At 36.0% G+C, this 23,705-nt stretch overlaps 3 protein-coding genes across 3 annotated transcripts; 2 read left to right on the top strand and 1 right to left on the bottom strand.

Moving 5' to 3' along the window:
* Positions 1-773: 773 nt before the first annotated feature.
* tc2n (tandem C2 domains, nuclear) lies at positions 774-10,964 on the top strand. The gene is made up of 12 exons (XM_084094055.1): positions 774-877; positions 2,313-2,388; positions 2,537-2,731; positions 2,834-2,998; positions 3,437-3,510; positions 4,628-4,703; positions 5,627-5,733; positions 6,233-6,349; positions 7,281-7,472; positions 8,691-8,805; positions 9,150-9,349; positions 9,832-10,964. The coding sequence occupies exons 2-12, from the start codon at positions 2,322-2,324 to the stop codon at positions 9,940-9,942; spliced, it is 1,419 nt and encodes a 472-aa protein (XP_083950181.1). The 5' UTR covers positions 774-877; positions 2,313-2,321; the 3' UTR covers positions 9,943-10,964.
* Positions 10,965-15,365: 4,401 nt separating this feature from the next.
* Positions 15,366-19,962, top strand: plek2 (pleckstrin 2). Its single transcript, XM_084093389.1, has 9 exons — positions 15,366-15,442; positions 15,538-15,702; positions 16,532-16,722; positions 16,801-16,892; positions 17,964-18,151; positions 18,275-18,376; positions 18,480-18,563; positions 18,675-18,753; positions 18,996-19,962. The coding sequence occupies exons 1-9, from the start codon at positions 15,386-15,388 to the stop codon at positions 19,121-19,123; spliced, it is 1,086 nt and encodes a 361-aa protein (XP_083949515.1). The 5' UTR covers positions 15,366-15,385; the 3' UTR covers positions 19,124-19,962.
* Positions 19,963-20,233: 271 nt separating this feature from the next.
* LOC311069803 (galectin-related protein B) lies at positions 20,234-23,453 on the bottom strand. The gene is made up of 4 exons (XM_084093272.1): positions 22,994-23,453; positions 22,554-22,642; positions 21,489-21,678; positions 20,234-21,386 (listed from the first exon to the last, which is right to left on the bottom strand). Exons 1-4 carry the CDS (start codon positions 23,018-23,020, stop codon positions 21,243-21,245), a joined length of 450 nt encoding a protein of 149 aa, XP_083949398.1. The 5' UTR covers positions 23,021-23,453; the 3' UTR covers positions 20,234-21,242.
* Between the last annotated feature and the right edge of the window lie 252 nt (positions 23,454-23,705).

Here is a 23,705-nt window from a genome sequence, read left to right as displayed (position 1 = left end):
ACCAAACCTGCTTGATGCGAGAACAAACCTCATGCTGAAGCTCAAACGTGCTGTGTAAAACATGAGAATGAACCTCACTGTTTTTTGCAGAAGCTCAAACATGCTGTGTAAAACACAAGAATGAACCTCATTGGTTCTTGCAGAAGCTCAAAAGTGCTGCATAACACACAAGAATGAACCTCATTGGTTCTCGCACGTCAAGAGAACATGTTTGAGCTTCCATTTACCTCAAATGATGCGTGCGTTGATGAATGTTTATATGTGAATAAAAGCCTAAATTCAATCTGTTCATCATTAAAGCGATCGAGTCTCTTCAGAAAACTTGCTCTAAACCACACAATTCATATGGATTAGTTTTACGATCTCTTAATTAACTTTTTGAAGCGTCAAAGTGGTAGTTGCGAAGCTGTCAATGGACGGACAGATTTCATCAAAAAGATCATCATTTGTGTTCCGAAGATGAACAAAAGTTTTACGGGTCTGGAACGACATGAAGGTGAGTAATTAATGACTTTTTTCAGTGAACTATCCCTTTTAGTGATTATAATTAATAGTAGCCTAAGGTGTTTAATAAAATGAGACAATTTGGCTATTATAACAAAAGCATTAAAGAGAGAGAGAGTGAGGGGCGAGGTTGGAGCGAGTCATACAAATTGTATATAGGGTTAATTCAGGATAATTGTGACATTTTTCCCCAGTCATCTCAATGGCAAAAAGTGTCCCAATACTGTAGCTACATAGACGTGCCCGGCGGGCACTAGGACCCAACCGTAGGCTGAAGTTTTGTCGCTCACTGGAGGCTCCAGACCAGACGCACCTGCTGCACTCGCGCGCTCAGCTCAGAGGTTTCAGCTCCTCGCGGACAGCAGCAGCACAGGTATGTAGGCAAAAGCATGATTCATTCAACGCAAACATAGTTTTCTTGTTTATAAAGGAAAATTGCTTTAATGTTAATTGTTGAAATAATTATAGTGTTATCATATTTCTTATGTTGTGTATTTATTTAACTTCGGGCTATATGGTCACTTTTATACCTCAGCTTACCCTGTTGTTAAATGAAAGTCACATTAAAACTGATTGGGGAACTTTTTGCCCTTCCTTGCTCATTTATTTTTGCAAATTTTCAAATGTATTTTATGTTGTAATGTTTTATTTTTGTTTCAGATCTTACTATGAAAATTCATTATAAAAATTGTTTTAGAACGTCGATAATCTAAATTTAAACTGAAATAAATTGTTAGTGAAATATTTATTGTATGAAAATGATTTCATTATGAATGTGCCTTAGTTGTGGGGTCATTTCCACCACAACAATTCATTTTGCCATTAATAAGGTTTGCTCAAACTTTACTTATTTACCAAGGAAATAACAGTGCCAGTGAAAAATATGCTTATGAGGTGAAGACATCAAGGTTCAAAAGAAAATATGAAATATGAAAAACCAAGGTCATCAACATCACAAGTGATTGAATGAATTTGATCAAAATATTTTTTATTGTGTGTCACTTCCATTCAAGCTTTAGTCCTTAGCAACACAGGAGTCGGATGTTTTATTCTAAAATAATTTCTATCATAATCTTTTCCACCACAAAATTGTATTAATCACAGAACACGTAATGGAAATGACATTGTGTTGGAAATGTTGTGAATTCAGAATTCTGTCGTCGATTGTTGGACATTGTTAAATAATTCTTTGGTTACTTTGGCCTACATTTAAACTAACTCAGTTTTAGCAGACTGTTAGGTTAGGGTTAGTAGGGTAAGTTGACATGAACTTGTGTAACCGGTCCTACTTGACTCAGTCCGGGGTCTCTGGCGTGGGAGGCGAGCGCTCTAACAAGGACGCTAAAGACCACAGCCTCTAGCACACCTCTTGAGGGAGTGAGGTTTACACACACTGGCTTATGTCCGTTAGACTCACTCCCTTAAACCTCACTCTCACCCAGGTCACGGCACCAAATGTGAGCGGGATTCGAGCGGGGTCTCTGGCGTGGGAGGCGGGAGCTCTTAAAAGCAGGCTAAAGACTGCAGCCGCTAGCATCAGTTGCTAGAGCGCCTCTTGAGATCAGGGTAGTGAGGTTTACACGCACAGCTCTTACTGGCCTATTTCCGTTACTCTTGCAAAGTTGCTCATCTGTCTGTTGTGGGACCATCAAAATAATGTGTTAGCAGATTAAGCAGACAGTCTGCTAACTCTCTTATGACTTGTAGTTGACATTTAGTTGCAAAGTTACTTATAGTTAGTAGAATGTCTAAAGTGGACTGTCGAAATAAAGTGTTACCAATTATTTTTATGTGATTGGTGTGTGCAGATCCTCAACATGACAGAATGTGTCAAAAACTGCTGCAGGACGTTTATGTCCATGGAGAAAGAACCAGAGATTCAGAGTGAGTCTCTCTCTCTCTCTCTCTCTCTCTCTCTCTCTCTCTCTCTCTCTCTCTCTCTCTCTCTCTCCCCATCACTTACTCACGATTGATGTATATAAATATTAATACATACATGAATTATGAAAGATGTATTTGTATATTTTTTTAGTGATTAAGGTTCGACCTCCTGGTAAATTAACTGTTGAGTCTACTGTAAAGAGGAATGTTGGCTTATCAGAGGATTATCTCCTGTCTAAACTGCCTCCGGATGGCCGGGAGGTTCCATTCATCATCCCAACCTTCAAACCCTCCTACATCCAGCCGAGAGGGGCGCAGTACTCTGGCTACAACATCGGGCAACAGAGTAAGCAATATTACTCAGATGAGATTTATATGTTAATGACATAATTTGATTTATTTTATTAAATCACAATTGTGTTTACAAATTTGATATGATTGATTTCAGGTGCCACAAGGAGCACTTATGCAGAAAGGAAGGCAGAGCTCGCAGGAGCCGGTCAAATGATGTATGATTTGAACGTAAACAGCAGTCATATGATCAGCTATGTGTCACCAGGCTCACTGAGACGGCCCACTCTCAAAAACAGACCCAACAACAGCCCTGGCACAGGTGAGATATCTTTAGATCTGCCTAAAACACGAAGCCAGACATTCCATGGGACAGTATTCCTTCTATTTACTATCTGTGCGTGATGTTTAAAGAGTCCCATTTCACTTCCTCGTAGCATCATTCACCACGTAACTTCTCAGCATGTAACCTCAAATATTTACGTTCCTACACACCTTTGCATAATCCTTTTGTTTTATTCCTGCTCCTAAATTCCCTATTGTTCATGGCAGATTTGCACTGACAATGTCCTAGATTGTATTGTTGACAAGCCACATTCAGATCATTCTAATGCTTTTGTTTTCAATGGCTGAGCATGACACAATTAAAATATCAAACTGATGAAGACATTTTAAATGGAATCATTTTTTATACATGACAAAATAATCTGAATCAACAATACTTTTCCTAAGATTAAAATTAAAATGATTTCTTTCACAGATTTAGAACACAGTGGCAAAGAGAGACTCAGTCTCTCCCTGTTCGATTTGTCAAACCCTCAGGGCCACGTACAGGTGAGTTGTACACACACACACACACACACACACACACACACGTTAGGTTTTCATGTTTTATGCGGACATTCCATAGACATAGTTTTTTTTACTGTTCAAACTATTTACTGTTATCTTTACTGTTCAAACTGCATATTCTATACACTAACGACTAACCCTAACCCTACCCATCACAGAAAACTTTCTGCATTTTTACAATTTAAAAAAACATAAGTTGTTTTCCTCATGGGGACCCAAAAATGTTCCTACAAATTCACACATTTCTGGTATTACTATACCTATGGGGACATTTTGTCCCCACAATAGGGAATACCTTAACCACACACACAGACACACACACACAAACAAACACACACACCATAAAACTGTATAATAATTTAAACCGCAGCTTTCACGAGCAGCTGAGATCCCGTACACCTGTTCACACATGAGTTATTATTATATGATGTATATAAAGTCTTCAGTGTCACATGATCCTTCAGAAATCATTCTGATATGCGGATTTGGTGTTTAAGAAACATGTCTTATTATCAATATTGAAGATGGCTGCACTGCTTTATTTTTTTTTGGAAACCGCAACACATTTTTTCAGCATTCTTTGATGAATAGACAGTTCAAAAGTTATATTAGTTTCTTTGTATTAATTGTATAATTTTATATTTTGGAATAATATAATAATTGTTACAAATAGTAAACATTATTTATGATATTATTTTATCATTATTTAATTCAAAACTCTTCTGTTGCTTTTGTTACTGGAATTAACAATGAATATTTTTAAATGGTTTAATTTATTAACATTGTTAATATATGAATTAATGACTTTAATTAACATACTTTTTCCATGAATTATCAGATCACTATTACCATTGAGAACTCTATGAATTACAAATCATCTATGGCACTATTAAGCAGGAGTTTGATTTGAGCCGTGTGAAGTTTTAATTACAGTTCATGTTAAATAAAGTGTCAATTTGTGGCCTTTAACATTTGCATCAATCAGAGCTGATTAAATTCCTGAATTAAATGTTGTGTATATACAGTACACTAATACTTTGCTGTTTAATGATTAGCAGAGCTGTTGTTTAGTAACATTTCTTCCTCTTGTTCCTCCAAGCGTTATGATTCTGTATCCAGTGTCCAGAGCAGCACATCCTCCTTTCAGGATTCCTTTGGGAGCAGCCGTAGTCTAGGTAACCATTCATGACGGAACACTGAAGTCGTAACCGCAGACAAGCGCATTCCAAAAGAACCCTGAAAGTTCCCTTCCAATAGAACTCCCTAGAAAGGGTTCCGCTCCACTGTTACCTGGAATTTCCACTACAGTTTCATTTGTTTGGTTTTCCTTTTGTTTTTTTGTTAGGGTCTTTTTGGACCCTTTATGTCTCAACAATCTTACTCCCTCTCTCCTCACCCCATCTAAACATACACACAGACTCTCAAACACACACACACACACACACACAGGACAGACAAGATCACGGCCGATTGTGAAATTGTAAAGGGCAGACAGTAATTACTTCCAAATGTTTTCCCTGAGGTCCAGTACACAAGTACTCATACAACTCTTAGAATGTAGAGAGGACACGCACAAACACAAATAAACTAAAAAATATATTTTAATATAACAAACATTTACTATCCACCAAGACATATTTTTATACAGTAGGGTTTAAACATTTGAGACCACTAGAGAAATGCTTCTATTTTGCATTTTTCTAATGTAATTGAAAGTGGTTTTAATTAACACTGAAGTTAATTATAAATTATTTGATCCTAAACATGTGGGTTGTCCCTATTTTTCTTTATTGACAGCAGCACTGAAGCTGAATATTAATTAACAGAATATTATTTATTTGTTTTAAATTAAACTATGTGATTATTACAATTAATGGCAAAAGGAATGTTTGAACATGTAAACTGATATTTCCCTCTGACACACTACAGCAAAAGATATGTATATATATATATATGTGTGTGTGTGTGTGTGTGTGTGTGTGAGAACATCTGTTAAATATCTGTATACATTCATCACACATATACACTGATAGACATGTTGACAATATTTTGGATTGATAATATTTATGTTTCTCGTGGCGTTTGTGTGTGTGCATAGAGTCCATCACTCTGTCTGGTGATGAGCGGGATCGTGAGCCGGGAAAAGTGTGTGTGCACCTGAAGTATGAGGAGGCGGTGGAGCAGGTGTGGATCACCTTAGTGAAGGTATGATTTCAACCAGGAGAGGCTTTGCTAGTCTACAACAGACCATTGTGTCCCGTCTAGAGACCAGCTGAATGGAGCCTCTGTGTCGCTGTAAGAGAGCTTTAACAAATGTTCACATTTCCAACAAGCTATTTTACATCTTTCGTTTTCAAATAATTGAAACATGTCTGTAGATGCCTGTCTTCGCCTCTTTATTTGACACATAATTTGATATCAAGGGTATGTGGTGGAATACTGAAATCAAGCATCATATATAGTTAGCACACTGTTTGATCTCATATTTCATAATGCTTATTTTATTTTTGTCAATTATTTTCTAATACAATTTTTTTTAAAAGGTCCTGGCTCTCTTTCCTCCTCTGAGAAAAATCCCCTTGTTGACATATAGTGGTTTTAGTGGTTATAAAAGCTCATAAACAGCAGGCCTACATGTTGCTTTCAGCCTCACTTTACTGTTTCTCAAATTTCCTCCTCTTTCCTCTTTGGCACTTTCTCTTAGTGTACGGACTTGAGTGTGTATACTGAAGGGGTGGACGTGCAGAAGATTGGGGTCAAAGGGGTCATCACCATGACGAAGCCAGTGCGATTTAAGAGCACAGTCAAGGAAGCATCAGCAGTGAGTGAAATCCAGCAGTCATAAAACTACAACACCTAAGATTATATAATTGGCATATACTGAGCTCAGTTAAACCCTGCTGGTAGATGCTGGAACTACAACATCTGCTATTATAAAGTGCCTTTCTCCATTGACAGCCTTTCAAAAAAAGCCATGTATTCTGATTAAATAAATTATTTTGCAAGCAATATACACTTTGGGGTCAGTAAGATTCTTTTTAAAAAGAAGTGAATACTTCTATTCAGCAAGAAAGTATTAAACTGATCAAAAGTGAGAGTAAATTTGTAATATATGCTGTTCTTTTGAACTTTCTATCAATCAGAGAACCCTAAGAAAATGTATTACAGTTTCCACAAATATATTAAGCAGCTCAACTGCTTTCAACATTGATAATAATAAAAATGTTTCTTGAGCAGCATATTAGTATATTAGAATGATTTCTAAAGGATCATGTGACACTAAAGACTGGAGTAATGATGCTGAAAATTCAGCTTTGCCATCACAGAAATAAATGACATTTTAAAATGTATTACAATAGAAAACAGTCATTTTAAATTGCAATAATATTTCCCAATATTAAAAAAAAAAAAAAAAAATTAAAACCTTTTCAAACCCCCATTGAATCACAGACCTCTTTGATCGATATAACACAAAAAGTTTATTGAGATTGGCTGTTATGTAATCATTCAAATGAACTGTGATGAATTATTCAGCCCTCCCTTCAGTCCCTCCTGTGTTTCTTGAATAATGAACATTACGGCGAGACTAAAAAAGTCCCACACAACCAAAGATGCATAAAAAACATACTTCGTCACATAAGTAAAAATATGTAGAGCGTGCAGTATTGTTTTATTTTACTTTGCTTCACTGATTAAGTTTGTAACTAATTATCCCTCAGTATATCTCAGTATATTGTCTATTTCTCTTTTAGGAAACTGTCTTCATGGAGACATTTGTGTTCACTCTGAACTTAGAGCAAATCCGCAGATCAGCACTGGTGCTGCGCCTGCAGGCTCACACACCACGTAAGCGGACGCTGGGGGAGTGTGTGTTATCTCTGCGAACCCTCGGACTGCAGGAAACAAAGCACTGTCTGGAGTTCAAGCCTCACTCTAAAACACACGTGAGTCTTCATCTGCTACATATCATTGTGACCGCACGTCCAGTCCCAAATTTCTTTCCCTTACAGGTTCTTCCTGGTTCTGTCTGTAAGGTTCTTTGGAAAAAATCTTAAACTTCCACCTGCAATTACCTACAATGACCACATTAAACAGCTGCTCTAGTTCTGCCCAGGCCTCTTCTGTGATATTTAGGTCACTGGGGGTTCAACAGACAGACAGAGCTCTCAGAGAGGAAGAAATCAATATATCAGCCATTTCAATACTGCTGAAAGCCCTTTTTGAAGGAATCATCTAGACCCTTAAAAAGCTGATCTCTCCGAAGCTTCCTGTTTAACACACACAGAAACAAAATGTTTACTATAATTTTTTTTAAATAATGAAAGTATTGTGGGCAATTTAAAATTTAATTGAGAATCCCTTTTAGATTCCTGATTTTGATTTAGAATTTGTGTACGCACACATGTATTCAAAAATGTGTGGTCAGTAAGATTAAAAAAATAATAATAATTTTATTCAGCAAGCATGCATTTAAATTGATCAAAAGTGACAGTAGAGACATTTATAATACTGCAGAACATTTCAAATATATTAAAATATTAAACAGTTATTTTAAATTGTAATAATATTTACTAATATTGCTGTTTTTACTGTATTTTTGATCAAATAAATGCAGTCTTGGTGAGAATAAAGCATTAAAAATGAATGTTACTGACCCCAAACTTTTGAACATTAGTATACATGCATATATATATATATATATATATATATATATATATATATATATATATATATATATAACAGAATAAACAGAATGTGTCACATTATCATCTTTATACTTCACATCTCACTGTAAGTAGGTTAGACCCTGTTACAACAATGTTCAGAAAGCTGGCATACACACAAACAGGTATCAGATTTGGCACAGTGTATATATTTGAAAAATGTGATTTGTGGGTTTTGGTTGTGTGCGTGGAAAATAGTATTTTTCTCACTAGTGGGGTGTTAGAAATGGACTGAACTGTCTAGAGGATGTTTTTTTTTCCAAATCAGTAACAGCTGTTTGTGTGTTACTGGGACAGAAATTGGTTTGTGTCTCACTTATAAATCAGTGAATAAGTCACAGCAGGTATAGTCTGCCCTAAAACACACACACACCACACACTCAACCGTACACAGCACCTAAACCTAACAGGGATTATTGTGTGTGTGTGTTTCTGTAGGTGTGTCACGCAGAGCTTCAGCTGGCCTTGTGCTTCCAGCCAGTGAGCAGTCGAATTCAACTCCAGATCCTTAGTGCTCAGAACCTTCCGTCATCTTCCTCACCGCTCACACAGAGTGAGTACTATTATGCTTTTTTACATTATCAACTATCTTTACTGTGTAATGTGTCTGTTTGAGCATGAAAAAGTCCTCTCCAAAGGGTGTATTTTTCCATATCAGTTAGCACTGTTTCTGAACTCCCTGAAACGCCTCGATTGTAGTCTTGAGTTTTCTTCTGGGAACATGCACGTCTCAATATTCCTCATTTAAATAATTCCTTCCCAAAGCATACGCAAATTAAAGAAGCCTAGGCCTTTTTTTTAAAATGAATTTTCCTCAGTTAATTGTTGTGGAAGAGTGAATAAGACAAATATGACAATGTTGATGAAATGAACTGTGCACATGGATGTTCTCTTTAGGTTTCTTTGTGAAGGTTGACTTGCTGAGTGAGGGTAAGGTCTTACTGAAGAGGAAGACGAAGGTGATGAAGTCATCAGGGAGGCATGTTCAATGGGAAGAGGTGCTTCACTTTCCCATCACCAATCAGGACCAGAATCTGCAGCTGTCAGTCAAACTCTTCAGCCGTAGCTCTGTCCGGAGAAAACACCTGCTCGGACAGGTCAGTTTGGAGTGTACATGCATACATATTACAACACACTACATTTAGTATGCATATCAACACGTTTAAATTTAAAGTTGATTTATTTGTTAAAAATACAATAAAGACACTGATATTGTGAAATATTATTACAAATAAAAATAAACTTTTCTATTGTAAAAATGTAATTTATTCCTGTTATGGCAAAGCTGAATTTTCAACAGTCTTCAGTGTCACATGATCCTTCAGAAATCATTCTAATATGATGATTTGGTGCTCAAGAAACATTTATCACAGTATTATTTTTGTAGAAACCGTGATTTTTTTTTTTCCTCAAGTTCAAAATAACAGCATTGATTTCAGATCAAATTTTTTGTAATATCATACATAGATTTACTGTAACATTTTACCAATTTCCTTAGTTTTCCTTATCAACCCCAACGTTTGAACAGTAGTGTATATTCCATAAGTTCCCATCTTTGTGTGTATTCCTTCATTTTTAGGTCCTCTTGGGATTTGACAGCAGTTCACCTGAGGCAGTGGATCAATGGAGGGATTCCATGACTCATCCTGAAAAAGTGGTGACGTCATGGCACAGAGTTACTCGACTCTAAAAGAGAGAGGATGAAGAAATTAGATTTGTGATTCAAGTGGATTTTAAATGCAACTTCCAAAAAAAGCCCTTTTTTTAATCTTTGATTAAATAAGTATGTTTATTTTAGGTTAAAAAAAAAAAGTTGGGAAGAAATCACCAATTTAAATGTCACCCTCTGCAGATCCTAGTGTAGCTAATCATGTATTAAAGCTGTTTGTAGATTTAACATTCTCTGTTCTTTGTGTAACTTTGAAAACATGCAATTGTCTATGTACAACTTAAGTAGCACAGATTCAGGAACAGGAAACATACAAAATACCATTATGTGCAATAAACCGTGTTATACATTTTCCAGTATAACATGGCCAAATAAAGAGCAGCCTTTATTTGGTAAACTTTTGAATTACTTTAATTACAGAATTCATTAATCAAGTATTATGTTCAGTATTCTTCTCCATCATCTCCATAAAACTGCAGCACTGCTGAGTTAATGTCAATCTGTTCTCTGTGTATAGCATTTTCTGAGCAGTTTGGTGATGGTTATTTTACTTTCGCTAGCTTCAAAGTGCAGTAAAAACTCTGTTGTTTGGGGAAAAAAGCTTTTATTTTTAGGAAGTTTAGAAGGGTTTGTATTACATGTCCCATTCAAATGGAATTCAATCCTTCCAATTTGTTCCACTATTTCCTTTCACAAGCACAAGAAAAAGGGAAAGGCCGTAGGAGAGTACAACAAAGAGACTTTTGTTAACACATTTTACTTCCCTGCATCCTTTGTGCTGCCCTTAATTCAAGGTGACCTAACTTTCTAGGCCTTGTCATTTCTACGAATTTATTTTTGCACAGGTGACACTATAGCTTGTCTAAGAGTGTTCATTGTATTCATGTTTAAGTATATTGTGTTAAGTAATGCTGTAGTTCAGTGGACATGTGATATTATGTAAGACAGATATTTTAAAAAGCAAATATTTTGTATGCATCGACTGTATTTTGTGCGCATGCACAAACATTGTTTGATCGCAGTCTGGCATCCTGATGTTACAGAAATAAAAAAAAAGAGATAAAATTGCTGGAAAAGAATCAGTTGTATGAAATTGTCATGGGACTTTGTGTGAGTATAGGTTCATAAAAGACACTTTCATTTATGTTTTATATGATTTGACAACTGTACTATGACTTGATAACAGTATATGGTAATTTATTGGCATCGTTCTCCAAACCCAGAGGAAACACTATAAACAGACAAAGGATGTTTGTGTGGGTCTAAATGTGTTTGCGCTCCTTTACTTCTCTGATTGTGCGGCTCTTTTAAAGGCCTTTAAAAGGTTCTTCTACATCCGGGTGTGATTTAATTTACGTCATAACTTTCGGGATGGCTGTTTGAACAGTGTTAATGGTTATTTCTGAAGACACACCCCCAGCACCCTGCAGCTGATCTTTGTGTGTGAAGGTATTTGTGTAATGTTTCGTATCGATAGCAACCACACAATCAATTACTAAAAATGGTCCATGCAATAGAGAACATAAAACACCCTTAGCAGCAAAAGTCAAGTGACAAAATAAATAATAATAAACTTAAAATCAATAGAAGAAAGTCAATATGGCAGGAATGTTCTTTCCTTCTCTCTGGCACTCACACACAAACAGCTGTGACCACGAGGGCTGTGTGCATATGTGTGTCCTGTGTGTTTCAATTAAAACTGGATCAGCAGGTCCGGGATTTTTAGCTCAGTATCCAGGATCTGAAATCCTCACAAACTTCTTTAAATTACAAATTTACACATCTGCATCATAACACTACTACCTCTCTAACAAACTCTTTTACAATGACATAAAATACGAGCTGCTTTTATTTTTTTTTATAAATTGATATTTTGATTCACAGTGTTTAACATTTTAACATCAACAAGTTTTCATTAGTATTAGTACCCTAATCAATATATAGGCTATTGGGGAGACCTGGGATGAAAGTAACACCTTTTGTTTGAGCATCGGTAACTCAGTGGTTGTTTGTGCTATATGTCTCTCAAAATTTGATACATGGTAGCCACATTTGTCTGCTACGAATGTACAACACAATCACAGATTATGTGAGATAATGTCAAACACAAGGAGCTCCGCTGTTACAACCTACCCCACTATTGTCGTGAGTTGTAACACTAGTTGGGGATAATGTAACACTGAGAGGTCATTTGCTGAAATAGGATGCACACAATTAAAATTTTACAGTTTTGAATAAGTGAACAATTTAAAGTAACAAAAAAACATTTTATTGTATTTCTTTAAGGGCTTTAAATTTAGCACAAAACAATTGCCGTGTGTGTTTGTGTGTGCATGCTGTATTCCTGTCACATAACAGTTCAGTCACTGGCTATGTTGCCATCCACCTTTTTATGTGCATTTTGGGATATCACATAAAAAACGCTGTATGGAAACGCCAAGATGCGCATCAATTCTTAAAATGTGCCTAAAAAAATCATATGTGCTCAACTGAGGTGGAAACATATTTACCACATAAATCCCTCAATGTGCAACAAAAACTCGAGTCTCTATTCTGTCTTAACAGGGATGTGATTGATCACTGGAATTATCATAAGGGATTGGTTGTAACATTTTTAATGAACTGTTACAACTATCCCCACCCCGAACAGCCGTAATTTAGCTAACTGTTTTAGCATGTGGGTTTGAAGTTAGCATGAATGCAAAGCATCAAATTGTAGAATTAGCTACTTTAGATTATGCAAGTCAAATAAATGAATACAATGATTGCTAGGCAAAAAAATATCTTAATAAAAATGGTTACTTTGCAGAAAACTTTCCTTGGTCATAAAATGTACAATGTTGCTCACAGTAACATGCCACTTCTCCTGTGAGCTCAAAAAGGTGATGTGAGTGTATGATATAAATGACATCAGTATCATGTCATCTTTACCATGGCTGGTAAACTCACATTATGGGGACAAAATGTCCCGACAAAGATGGCAATATCTGAAAGCCTTGTCCTTGTGTGGAAATGTTTTGGTCCCCATGCATGAGGAAAACAGCTTATAAGTCATACTGTTTTTTGAAAATGTAAAAATGCAGAAAGTTTTCTGTAATGGGTATGTTTAGGGGTACGGTTAGTGTAAGGGGATAGAATATACAGTTTGTACAGTATAAAAATCATTACGCCTATGAAAAGTCCCCGCTCAAAATAATTAATTGGTTTGAGTAGGACAAACTTAAATTAAACTAATTAGTTCAGTCAAATTAACTTTTATGAGTATTTAGCACTTTCTTTTTTCTTTCAAGTTCACAGAACTGATATATTTTAAGTAAACTGAACTGTTTCATTGTTTTGAGTTTTATGAAATTATTTATTTTAATTTAAACAAACTTAAGTTTAACTGAAACGGCTGGGATGTCTATTTCCCAGCATGCTTTGCCGATGGAACTTGAATGGGAGAGTAAATGCTAAAATTAACTATAATGGGTTTTTTTTGTGCAAGATTAATGTTAAGTGGGAGATTGAGTATTGATTAATGTTTTGTTATGCTAATTTAGAAGAATTTCTGTTAATGTTGGTTTTAGGATAGTTACCATCATGGTGACAAGTGGTGCATGCGGCTTGATTTGAGAGCAAATAAAATCTTTATATTGTTGCACTCATGCAGCAAGTGCTATATAACATACTATTGTTAGCATGATAACATAATAGTATGTTAGCAAACTAGCTTGTTAAAACTGTAAGTTAATACTAATTAAAGTGTTCACATTGAGATTACATGAAGGTTTTAAGTTAAATGAAATAGTGTACTCTAATATTAATTGTTCTTAACTTGAAATGTTTAAGTACAAACTTAAAATCTGCCAGTTCTGCTTACTTAAACTTTGAATTTCAGAACTTAAATTTTTTTTTGGAGTTCTGCTAACTTATTCGGGTTTGTGTGTGTGTGTGTTTTAACCAAGGTTTTGCAGTGTTGTCTGGTAAGTTATATTAGTCTGGTATTACTATTTTCAGGTGTAGCCATGTGTTCTGAGATGTCTAACATAAAATTTAGTGTACTGCCATATAATTTATTTTACTTCATGAGACAGTTTCATTTTCAGATCATTCTCCCACAAACAACAGAAAACAACTACGAAGTCCTACTCAACTTCTAGTCCTTCTCAGTTGCTGTGCGAGATCACCATCTAGTGCTCTACAGTAGAAGTGAGTGAACACGAGGAAAGTGACTGAGGTTTGGCCGTGTTCCCGCCATTAGTTTACCAACTTTTCACAGTTCATGTAGGAACATGACCGATGATTTTATATGATCATCACACATATTGTGTAAGATTGTCTCAGCTCAACTATGTCTGCCAGCTGGCAAATTCCAGTTTTAGCCATGTCGAAATAGGCCCTATGTCTGTTTATTTTTGTAAATAAAGAATGTGTTTAGTTTGTTTTGTATGTATACACTCTTAAACAAAAAGTTTCCAAAATGATCACAGAGATGTCATACATTTTTGGTTCCCCCAAAAAACGTTCAATTAACAGTTTTTAAAAGAACCATTATATATATATATATATATATATATATATATATATATATATATATATATATATATATATATATATATATATATATAATGTGAAGAACATTTAAAAATCTAATAACCTTTTTCCACTATAAAGAACCTTTTGTGAAATGGAAAGGCCATGGACGTTAAAGCTATGGAACCATACTGTATGCCAATAAAGAACCTTTATTTTTAAGTGTAGCCTAGGCTAATTTAGTCAGTGATACTTTTCTTTACAATCCGTGTACAGAATGCAATAGCCTATGCTGGAAAAAAAGTTAAAAGAAGAATGTGTGCAGAGTAGCTCCCCAAAAAAACAATCTGAATTCAGTACTAACATTCTACACAGAATTAGGTGAGCACAGAATTATTCTATGTACATAATACAATCCTGACCTTGAAGTCTTGACAAGGTCGTAATTGGTTTGGACTAGGCTAATGGAACAAAATGTTAGGCTATAGGCTACATAAGATTACATTTTCAAAGTTATTTCCATCGCAAAGTTACACTGCCATAGCAACAAACATCCGGTCACTGAACTGAATCTCACCTGAACATTGACTCAATCTGACTGCGTCTGTCTTGACTCATGAAAACTGCGCCCTGTGGCAATATGAATTTCCCGTGTCTGTGTAGAATTGTCTGTAAATTGTAAGATCTAAAAGAATAACTCTGATTTGATTCTATCGGACTTTCATCAACCTTTACAAGTCCATATTATTTAATAAGTTATCTATTTTTTAATGAATTTAATTCAAACCAATCCCACGCCCAGCCCAGGCAAAGTTTTCTTGCTCAGTGATTGTGGGGGCGCCGATAGGGATTGCGCACAATGACGCACATTACAAGGAATTTCTGCGGCAGCTATAAAACACCTGAAGTGCTTATACCTGCCTAGTGAACCTACACTGCTGGAGTTAACATGGGCACCGAGTCAGAAAATAACGGCGTCCTTAAAGAGGGTTTTTTGGTGAAAAGGGTGAGAGAGACTATTTTGAACATTTTATCCATACACATATGGCAAATTAATTCCTACTTTACTGGATTATTAACAAATGATGTTCGTTTTTATAGGGCCACGTGGTTCAGAACTGGAAAGTTCGTTGGTTTGTACTCAAATCGGACAAACTTATGTATTATAAATATGAAGGCGGCAAACGGGATTCCTGCCATCGAGGGACGATACATTTGATTAACTGCAAAATCACCTGTCCTTGCCTGGAGTACGAAAACAGACCGGTAAGTGAGAACAGTCAAAGTATTCGACGTTGTTTTTTTTTTTTGTGTAGGCCTACTGTACAAGTTATTACAAAGTTATATAGACTAGTGGAATTTTACAGTCCTCTGTTAAGGAGTTTACAACAAAGCGAAGATTATGTTTGCACTCAGAATTCTAGGATAATCTCAAGCAGTGTTTGAGAAAGATACCTTTTAAAGTAACTTAGTTTAAGTTACTTAGTCTTATCTGGGCTTGGCTTGCTTGTTTGTTTTTTAATAACAACAAACAAAAGTTATATTTTTGGAAAACGTAAAGGCCATTACACAACAAAAGTGAAATGTAGAAGCCTCAGGCTGAATGAAATTCAAATTCACACCTTAATGTTAATTATTAATTAACATTATTATTATTTAATTTCAGCATTAATTTGGTTATATGCACAGTCTACAAACAGATATGATTGGGAAGTGGCTTATCAGTGGTCTAGTTCAGATTAGCCTACACCTTGAACACAAAACACTGGGAGTGTCTCACAGCCTTAGGTCACACTTCATATGAATTACCTTTCATTATTTTGTTTAGCATTGCTCACATGCACTAGCATGTCTGGAGCACAGCTTTTATTTCCCCCAGTGTATCTTTGCAATGTCTTTGATTTATATTCCACATTGAGTAACAGCTGCAGTCAATGCCAGGTTCAGAGTGATGGAGTTTGGCATGTTTGTGGCAATTTCCTTTATATGTTCTTCTGACGCAAAAAGTGCTGCACTTATCACCAACAACTTAAAATGTTTGTTTAGGGCGTGACTGAAGGCTGTTGTCATATTAACCACATTTTACACCCTGTAGTTGGTGCTGAAGCTGCAGACCAACACTGCAGATGAGCACTTTCTGGAGGCTTGCATGAGGGAGGAACGTGATGAATGGGCATCAGCGATTGGTGCAGCAATACAGAAGCTTAACCCACGTGATGCACAGACCCCCTCCCCATCACAAATGAAAGGATCTACGTCACTCCAGCTTCACAATGTCAACCTCAGGTAGCTATGTGTGCATTTTGTCAATATATGCGAATATGTGTTTGCGACTCCATATCTAAACGTATATCTGTATATCAGTCAGGTGCTGGACTCCATGTATGATGTGCACACTGGTATCCGGCTAAGCAGTCATGTTGAACAGGGCAGCTCTTACACCAACTGTTTCTCAGGTCAGACACTCAATAAAGCATGAATGTGCATTATTAAAGAAATTCTGTCTTGTTAATGTTTACGTTTACACTGCTGTTCAAAAGTTAAGGGTTGGTAAGATTTTTTAAATGTTTTTGAAAGACCACTTTTATGCTCACCTGTATTTAAGTGATCATAAATACAGTAAAACAGCAATATTTTCAGTTGAATAACTATTTTCTATCTTAATATGTTTTAAAATGTAATTTATTGCTGTGACGGCAAGGCTGAATCTTCAGCATCATTACTCCAGTCTCCAGTGTCACATGATCCTTCAGAAATCATTCTGATATGCTGAGTTTTAGTTCAAAAGAATGAATTCATTTTCAAAAAGAATTTAGCCTATTTTTGAAATAAAATAGGCATTACTGTCAGTGATTGCTTGCTGAATAAAAGTATTCATTTCTATCAAGAAAAAAAAAAAATCTTACTAGCCCCAAACATTTGAAAGGTTGTGTATGACTGAATATGATCCCTTACCTTTTAGGGGCACCATGATTTTGCCAAGACAGACGTGTTCCTGGATCAACTTTTGTTGATTTTGTTGATTAACCTTATCCCTACCCCTAAATCTAACCCTACTCATAACTTATCCCTAAATCAGAGGGAAATGATAGGTGAATAAGAATGGTGGAAACTTAGTTATAAGACTAAACTTGACATTAACTATAAACCTATCCCTCAAATCTGATTGAATGATTGGAATGTTGATCCAGGAACATGTTTTTAATGGTGAAATCAGGTTCACATACCTTTTAGACATAATATTGGAAGTTTTTTACCTGAAACAATCAGTCTCTTTGAACAAATATGTTGAGTGAAGTAGTCAGTCCCTTGTCGCCACCTACCGGTGATACAGTATAACCTGCAGAAAGAGTCATTCGTCACTACTCACTATACACATGCTGTCAGTCTGCCTGGAACATGCAAACACATAGAAGCAGAGTGAATCAAACTATGAACCGATCCAGTGCTGTTGGTCTGTAAATCAGCTCTGGTAAATCAAAGTCAAAGATCAGAAGTGTTTCATATTTGTGTGTGTGTGTGTGCAGGCTCAGCAGTGGTGGATTGGCTTGTGTTTAATAGGCTGGCTTTAACCCGTGTGGAGTCAGTAACATTAGCCTCTGCGCTGCTGGATGAGGCCTCCCTGCGGCCCATCGGGATCAGGAGCGCAGACGCCCTCCGTAACGCTGCTCTAGGAGAACAGTTCCTCGATGACTCCACTGCACTCTACTGCTTTGTAAGTTCCAATTCTATTTCTTTTTTATTTATTCTTTACTCAACTCTTTTGTAATCATATCATATACTAGATATAAAAATAAGTTGTCCTAATTAAACCGAACAAATATGATTTCTCAAACAGTCCCAAAGCTTCCAGAAGCGAGGCAGTGTGAAATCAGAAAAGTCTCGGTCTGCGGCGGAGCTGAGTGGAAAGGTGGTGAAGAGAGGTTACCTGCTCAAACAGGTGAGCACTCTGCTGAAATTGGAGGTTTTGAACTGAACTATAGGCTACTTATTTGTGGTGCTAGCGGTCTGTGTGTTCACTCACCTGTTTATCTGTGTGTCAGGGGCACAAGGTGAAGAACTGGAAAGTAAGATTGTTTATTCTGAGGGCAGAGCCTGGTTTCCTGCACTACTATGACCCCAGCAAGGTGAGAAGAACGCTGGTGTGCTATATATATATATATGCTAAAGTCTAAAGAAATCATGTGATGTATATTTTTGTACTGACTTGTTTACTTCCTGATGGCCACCTTTCTCAGGATGACATCACTCCGGTTGGCGGTATATCTCTGCGTGGCTGTCTGGTGTCTGCCCTCGATGATAACGGCACACCGTCAGGTGAGTCAGACTTTTGCCTCTTCTATGAAAGTCTCTAAGGTGTGATGATTGCCTGATCCCACAAATGAATATTTACAAAATAATAATCACACATATTAATCAGAATAAAGGAAAGACTTAACTACTGCCACTGACTAAAAATACTAAACAGTGATTCAGGTCTTGTTGTCTTGGTAGCAGCAATATTTACAGATAAATACTGTAAACACAGAAACTAATGGCCACTTTCTTGTAATCTTCAGGTGTTAAAGGTAAAGTCCAGGGGAACCTCTTTAAAATCATCACTCAGGTGGAGACACACTATTACATCCAAGCTCCAACACACGAGGAGAGGATGGACTGGATCCAAGCTATTAGAAAAGTGACTTAATTATGTTACACATCGCATTTTTAAACAATAACACTTATAGTTAATTTTTGGTATTGTTATTATCTTCATTGCTATTGTATTGTTAGCTAATTATATATTTTTATGTTGGGTATAGTGCAAACAAAATAAAATATATACAGTGTTATACAGCTGCTAAAAATTAAATATGAATAATACAAATATATATTAATTAATAATAATAAAATTAATAAAACACATGGGGCCAGCATGAGACCTCATTCTAGTTAGCATATAGATTATTTTAATAGAATTCAGGTTTTCCAAGAGTTCAGTGCCCCTGATAAAGTCTTTATTTTGATGTTTTTTATTATTTCTTCTGTTAACTATTTTTGAGTTAATGTTTGATATATTTTAATGTGGTAAAGCTTATACATTCAGTGAATGTACTATGAAAGTGTAAATGATGATAAGTGAATTTGTTTTTTGTCAAAAAGAAGAAGAAGAAAAAAAAAAGTATTTGAATAATTGTTATTGGGCAATCATGTCCTTGATGTCCATGCCTGCAGTTTTGTTGTGAACTGTTAACATGTTTTTACCTGCCTTCTGTTTGTCTACCAAGTTGTTAGTTAACAGAACTGACTTCATGTCTTGCACAAGCCTGTTGATTTGTTGCTATGGTTTAAAAACACACACACACACACACACTGTGCCTATGTGTATGTTTCTCTCTCTCAAATGCCCAAAAACACATGTCGGTTTTTCGTGTGTTATGGGGACATTCCATAGACATAATGATTTTTATACTGTACAAACTGTATATTCTATCCCCTTAACCTACAATAAGTCTACACATCACAGAAAACTTTCTGCATTTTTACATTTTCAATAAAAAAATAAATAAAAAAATTACTTGGTATGATGTATAATATCAACACACACACACTTGTATGTGGTTTAAAACCTACCCATCGCAGAAAACTTTTGGCATTTTTTCTAATTAAAAACAAAATACAGTTTAGTATGTTTTTTAAAGACATTTGGTTCGAGAAAGTATCGAATACCCATATCATAATACACATTTGTGTCCTAATTAACCATACAAGGACACACACACATTAAATAAATCCAATAATCAGATCTTCTTAAAAGTTCTTTAAGAAAAGTTTACTGTTTACAGTACATATTGCAATTATTAGGTGTTAAAAGATATTCAAGTAAACCTTTCTATGAACCTAATCATTAAAGTTATTGTATACATGCTTCATTTGCAGCATTAAGTGTTTAGATTGACAGCACCAAGTACAGGCTTCAGATGGACTTTGAGTCCTTTTTCTTCAAACCAATTCAATCGCAGCGAACTGCATTTTAAAGTGAACATTCAGGTGTCAGTTATGAATGCTTATGTTAAACTGTTATGCGGTACATTCACATGAACAAAAGATCAACAGAAAAACTGTTCTCTTACGAGTTATTCTGTTGAAATGATTTAACTAATTTTTCAGACAGTCAAACAAAAGCATGTTGTTGTTGATACATTCCTGTAGCTCAAACAGTTAGGCATGCCGCTAACAATGCTAGCTTCCTGGGTTCAATTCCCAGGGAATGCATGAACTGATAAAATGTATAATTTGAATGCAATGCAAGTTGCTTTGGGTAAAAGCATCTGCCAAATGTGTAAATACAAATGAATTGGAACATCAACAATTACTGCTACAGCACACCTAAAGTCTTCTACGTATAAGTGCATCTAATGGAACAAATGAAGGCACTTTTGCTTCTGTATCAAAGAGCCAAATAAACTAACTAATATACATAGTACATTATGTATTTTAAAAACTATCTTCTATCTGAGCTAGTTAATTCATTCTTGATTGGAACATTGGGGATATTTTCTTCTACAAATGTGTCCAAACAAACACAAACAGGCTCATTTTCCACTGCAAATAAAAATAACTGGAGAAACTGTAAAAAAAATCGCCAATTAGCCTATACCAAAACAAACACAGATCCAACTGAAATGAGTTGTAAAAATTTCAAATGAACTGATTGAGCTCTGGAACTTTACAACAATTGTGTACAGTACGCTCAGGGTTATAAAACCTTAGTTTAGTTGCTTCTATGATTAGTCTGTCATTATGGCAGGCGATTCCTCTCTTTCTCAAGCCACTTTGGTGAGCTGTAGGTCTCCGTGAACTCTAAGAGCAGTGAGAGATGCTAGCGCAGTCAATCTGTGTGAAAAACCACACAACGGCTGCCCATCCACCAGAATACGGAACTGCTGGTGCTCGCACACAATCTCCATCTGGGAGAGATAAAGAAGGAAACAACATTATTGTGACAGAAAGGTGTGAGATTACCAAAGAGTTTAGCTTTATAAGATGTGATCACACACTCTAGTCTCTACCTTAAAAGGCTCTCCTGGAGCAAAGGGGAAGAAAGACAGGGCCGTCTCTGAAGTGCCCCACTGTCCTGAGAGACGAGCGTTACGAAGCACAGCCTTTTCTGAAAAGTTCACCTTTAACTCCAGACCCACATCACCCTCGATTTCCTCATCCCCCTCTCCTTTAGACTGGCTTGACACTAACACTATCATACTAAAGAGACAGACGGAAAAAAAAAACGTGGGGATATTGCAGGTTTAAGAACAAACATCATTTTAACAGACCGAGTCAGTTGCATGGAGTTAGTGTCCTGCCCTTTTGATCTGGGACGCTCCATACCAAATCACATCATCAACCATTAGTTCCTGGATAACCCTTGCCAAATATGGCCAGAATTCTCCAATCTGTTTTTTTCTTCTTCTAGATCTGACCAGCTAAGGCTTCATGGGAATTGAACCTTTCCCACGCTGGCAAAACAGAAGTGGACAACAACAGCTGGAAAACCACATGTATTGCACTATATAAAAAAAGTTAAGATTGAAAACAAATGTAAAAATGTTACAGTAAAACCCTGTTAATTGTAAGGTTCCTTAACATATACACAAAACATCATATCTTACAAGATGATACATATAAGTATGCACATAAGTAAAAAGTATAAATTACCTTAATTTGTGAAGAATTTTTTTTTTCTTGCCAGAATTCCCTTCTCAAATGACGTTTTTTATTTAAAATGTTAGATATGTCTTAATATATATATATATATATATATATATATATATTTATTCTATACAGTATACGTATACTATATGACATAAAATGCATAACATAACATACTGCAATGCACTACAAAACACTTGATTTCTTCTGTGTATTCACGGTTGGCACCCATGTTTTCTTCTGGTTGAATTCCCGAGACAACTGGCTCATTGTGTAAACGCACTGAAGGCGCGTCTCATTCTCAATGAACCGAGTCATTCAGGATGCGCGATGTGACAGTTAAAAAATGAACGCAAGAAACACACACACACACAGACAGACACACACACAGACAGACAGACAGACAGACAGGTGTGTCTGATACCAACCTTTTGGGCTGCTTGTGAACAATACCCATCACTATCAGCCTCATGGTCGGCCGTAGACCCCCTTTGATCTCTCCAACATAGTCCTCCTCCTGCAGGAATAGTGTTTTACTGTCATTCAAACATATGATGCTATACAGCCCAGGCAAAACCCGAATAATCAGCTATTTATTAATGTACTGATTTAAAATCAACACGATTTCGTAAACAAAGTGCTGCGAGACAATAAGGAAAAGAAAAGGTTCTCTGACCATTCTTCAACCCTTTCTCAGTTTACAGTTAATTCATGCAGATTACCAAGTCGCATCATTTATCAAGTCATTTATATGACATATTAATCAGCGTGGTCAAATATATTTAAGCTCAGCATATACGTCACTGTTTCAACGCAATTTACAGTCTCAGTGGCTGATAAACTATAAAAGAATCGTCATCATACTTACGTTTCGGATGTTACCCTTATCTGTCATGCTTTCTTCTGTCGCTTTAGTTTAGTCGTGCAGGTGTTGCGTTTCAAGCGCGAGGACAATAGCTGTCAAGCACTGGATTGATCATGGCAGAGCGCGAGACCGGTGTTGAATTCGCGAACCCCGCCTCGCGCCACCGCGTTTCCATAGAAACCAGCACAGGCAGGCCAGGGAGTGATGATGATGATGACAAAAATACAGTAGTGACTTCAGCAGATTTCAAAATAAATTAATAAATAAAGTATATTGTTCAATATAAGAACAAGTCGCCATAGGCTAGTCTCGTAATTCCACACGGTAAACAAATATTTGAATGTGGTTAATGTGGTTAATAATTAATGTGGTTCAGATAACATATGCCTAATATTTTGAGTTTCTATTTATTAAACCAATCTCCTTCATTGAATTAACTAAAACAATTAATTTCAATGAATTCAAAATTGTAAGGCAACCAGGCAACTTACCTTTTTAAGTATATATAACAACATGTATCAACAATATGTATGTATATATATATATATATTATTATTTATTTTTTTTACAGTGGAGAAATAGCCTACGAATAGCCTATGTAAAACTAGGTAGTAAGTTTTATTTGAATTCTGCATTTGAATAATTACAATGCTTAACCTCATACATTAAAGTGAACTTCTATCAAGATAAACACTAATTCACTTGGGAATAAGTT

Source organism: Abramis brama, assembly GCF_963993115.1.
Source record: "Abramis brama genome assembly, chromosome: 19".
NCBI classification, from domain to species: domain Eukaryota; kingdom Metazoa; phylum Chordata; class Actinopteri; order Cypriniformes; family Leuciscidae; genus Abramis; species Abramis brama.
The sequence above is the reverse complement of the archived record's forward strand: the minus strand, read 5'-3'. Positions and strand labels throughout refer to the sequence as shown.

Excerpts from the sequence above, each read along its gene's own strand:
- LOC311069803 (XM_084093272.1), bottom strand. The coding sequence starts at position 23,020 with ATGACAGATAAGGGTAACATCCGAAAC. Across the intron at positions 21,679-22,553 it reads GTTCACAAGCAGCCCAAAAG|TATGATAGTGTTAGTGTCAA; the intron begins GTTGGTATCAGA and ends CTGTCTCTTTAG. Across the intron at positions 21,387-21,488 it reads CTCCAGGAGAGCCTTTTAAG|ATGGAGATTGTGTGCGAGCA; the intron begins GTAGAGACTAGA and ends TATCTCTCCCAG.
- plek2 (XM_084093389.1), top strand. The coding sequence starts at position 15,386 with ATGGGCACCGAGTCAGAAAATAACGGCGTCCTTAAAGAGGGTTTTTTG. Across the intron at positions 18,152-18,274 it reads CCACTGCACTCTACTGCTTT|TCCCAAAGCTTCCAGAAGCG; the intron begins GTAAGTTCCAAT and ends TTTCTCAAACAG. Across the intron at positions 18,564-18,674 it reads ACTACTATGACCCCAGCAAG|GATGACATCACTCCGGTTGG; the intron begins GTGAGAAGAACG and ends CACCTTTCTCAG.
- tc2n (XM_084094055.1), top strand. The coding sequence starts at position 2,322 with ATGACAGAATGTGTCAAAAACTGCTGCAGGACGTTTATGTCCATGGAG. Across the intron at positions 3,511-4,627 it reads ACCCTCAGGGCCACGTACAG|CGTTATGATTCTGTATCCAG; the intron begins GTGAGTTGTACA and ends TGTTCCTCCAAG. Across the intron at positions 8,806-9,149 it reads TTCCTCACCGCTCACACAGA|GTTTCTTTGTGAAGGTTGAC; the intron begins GTGAGTACTATT and ends TGTTCTCTTTAG.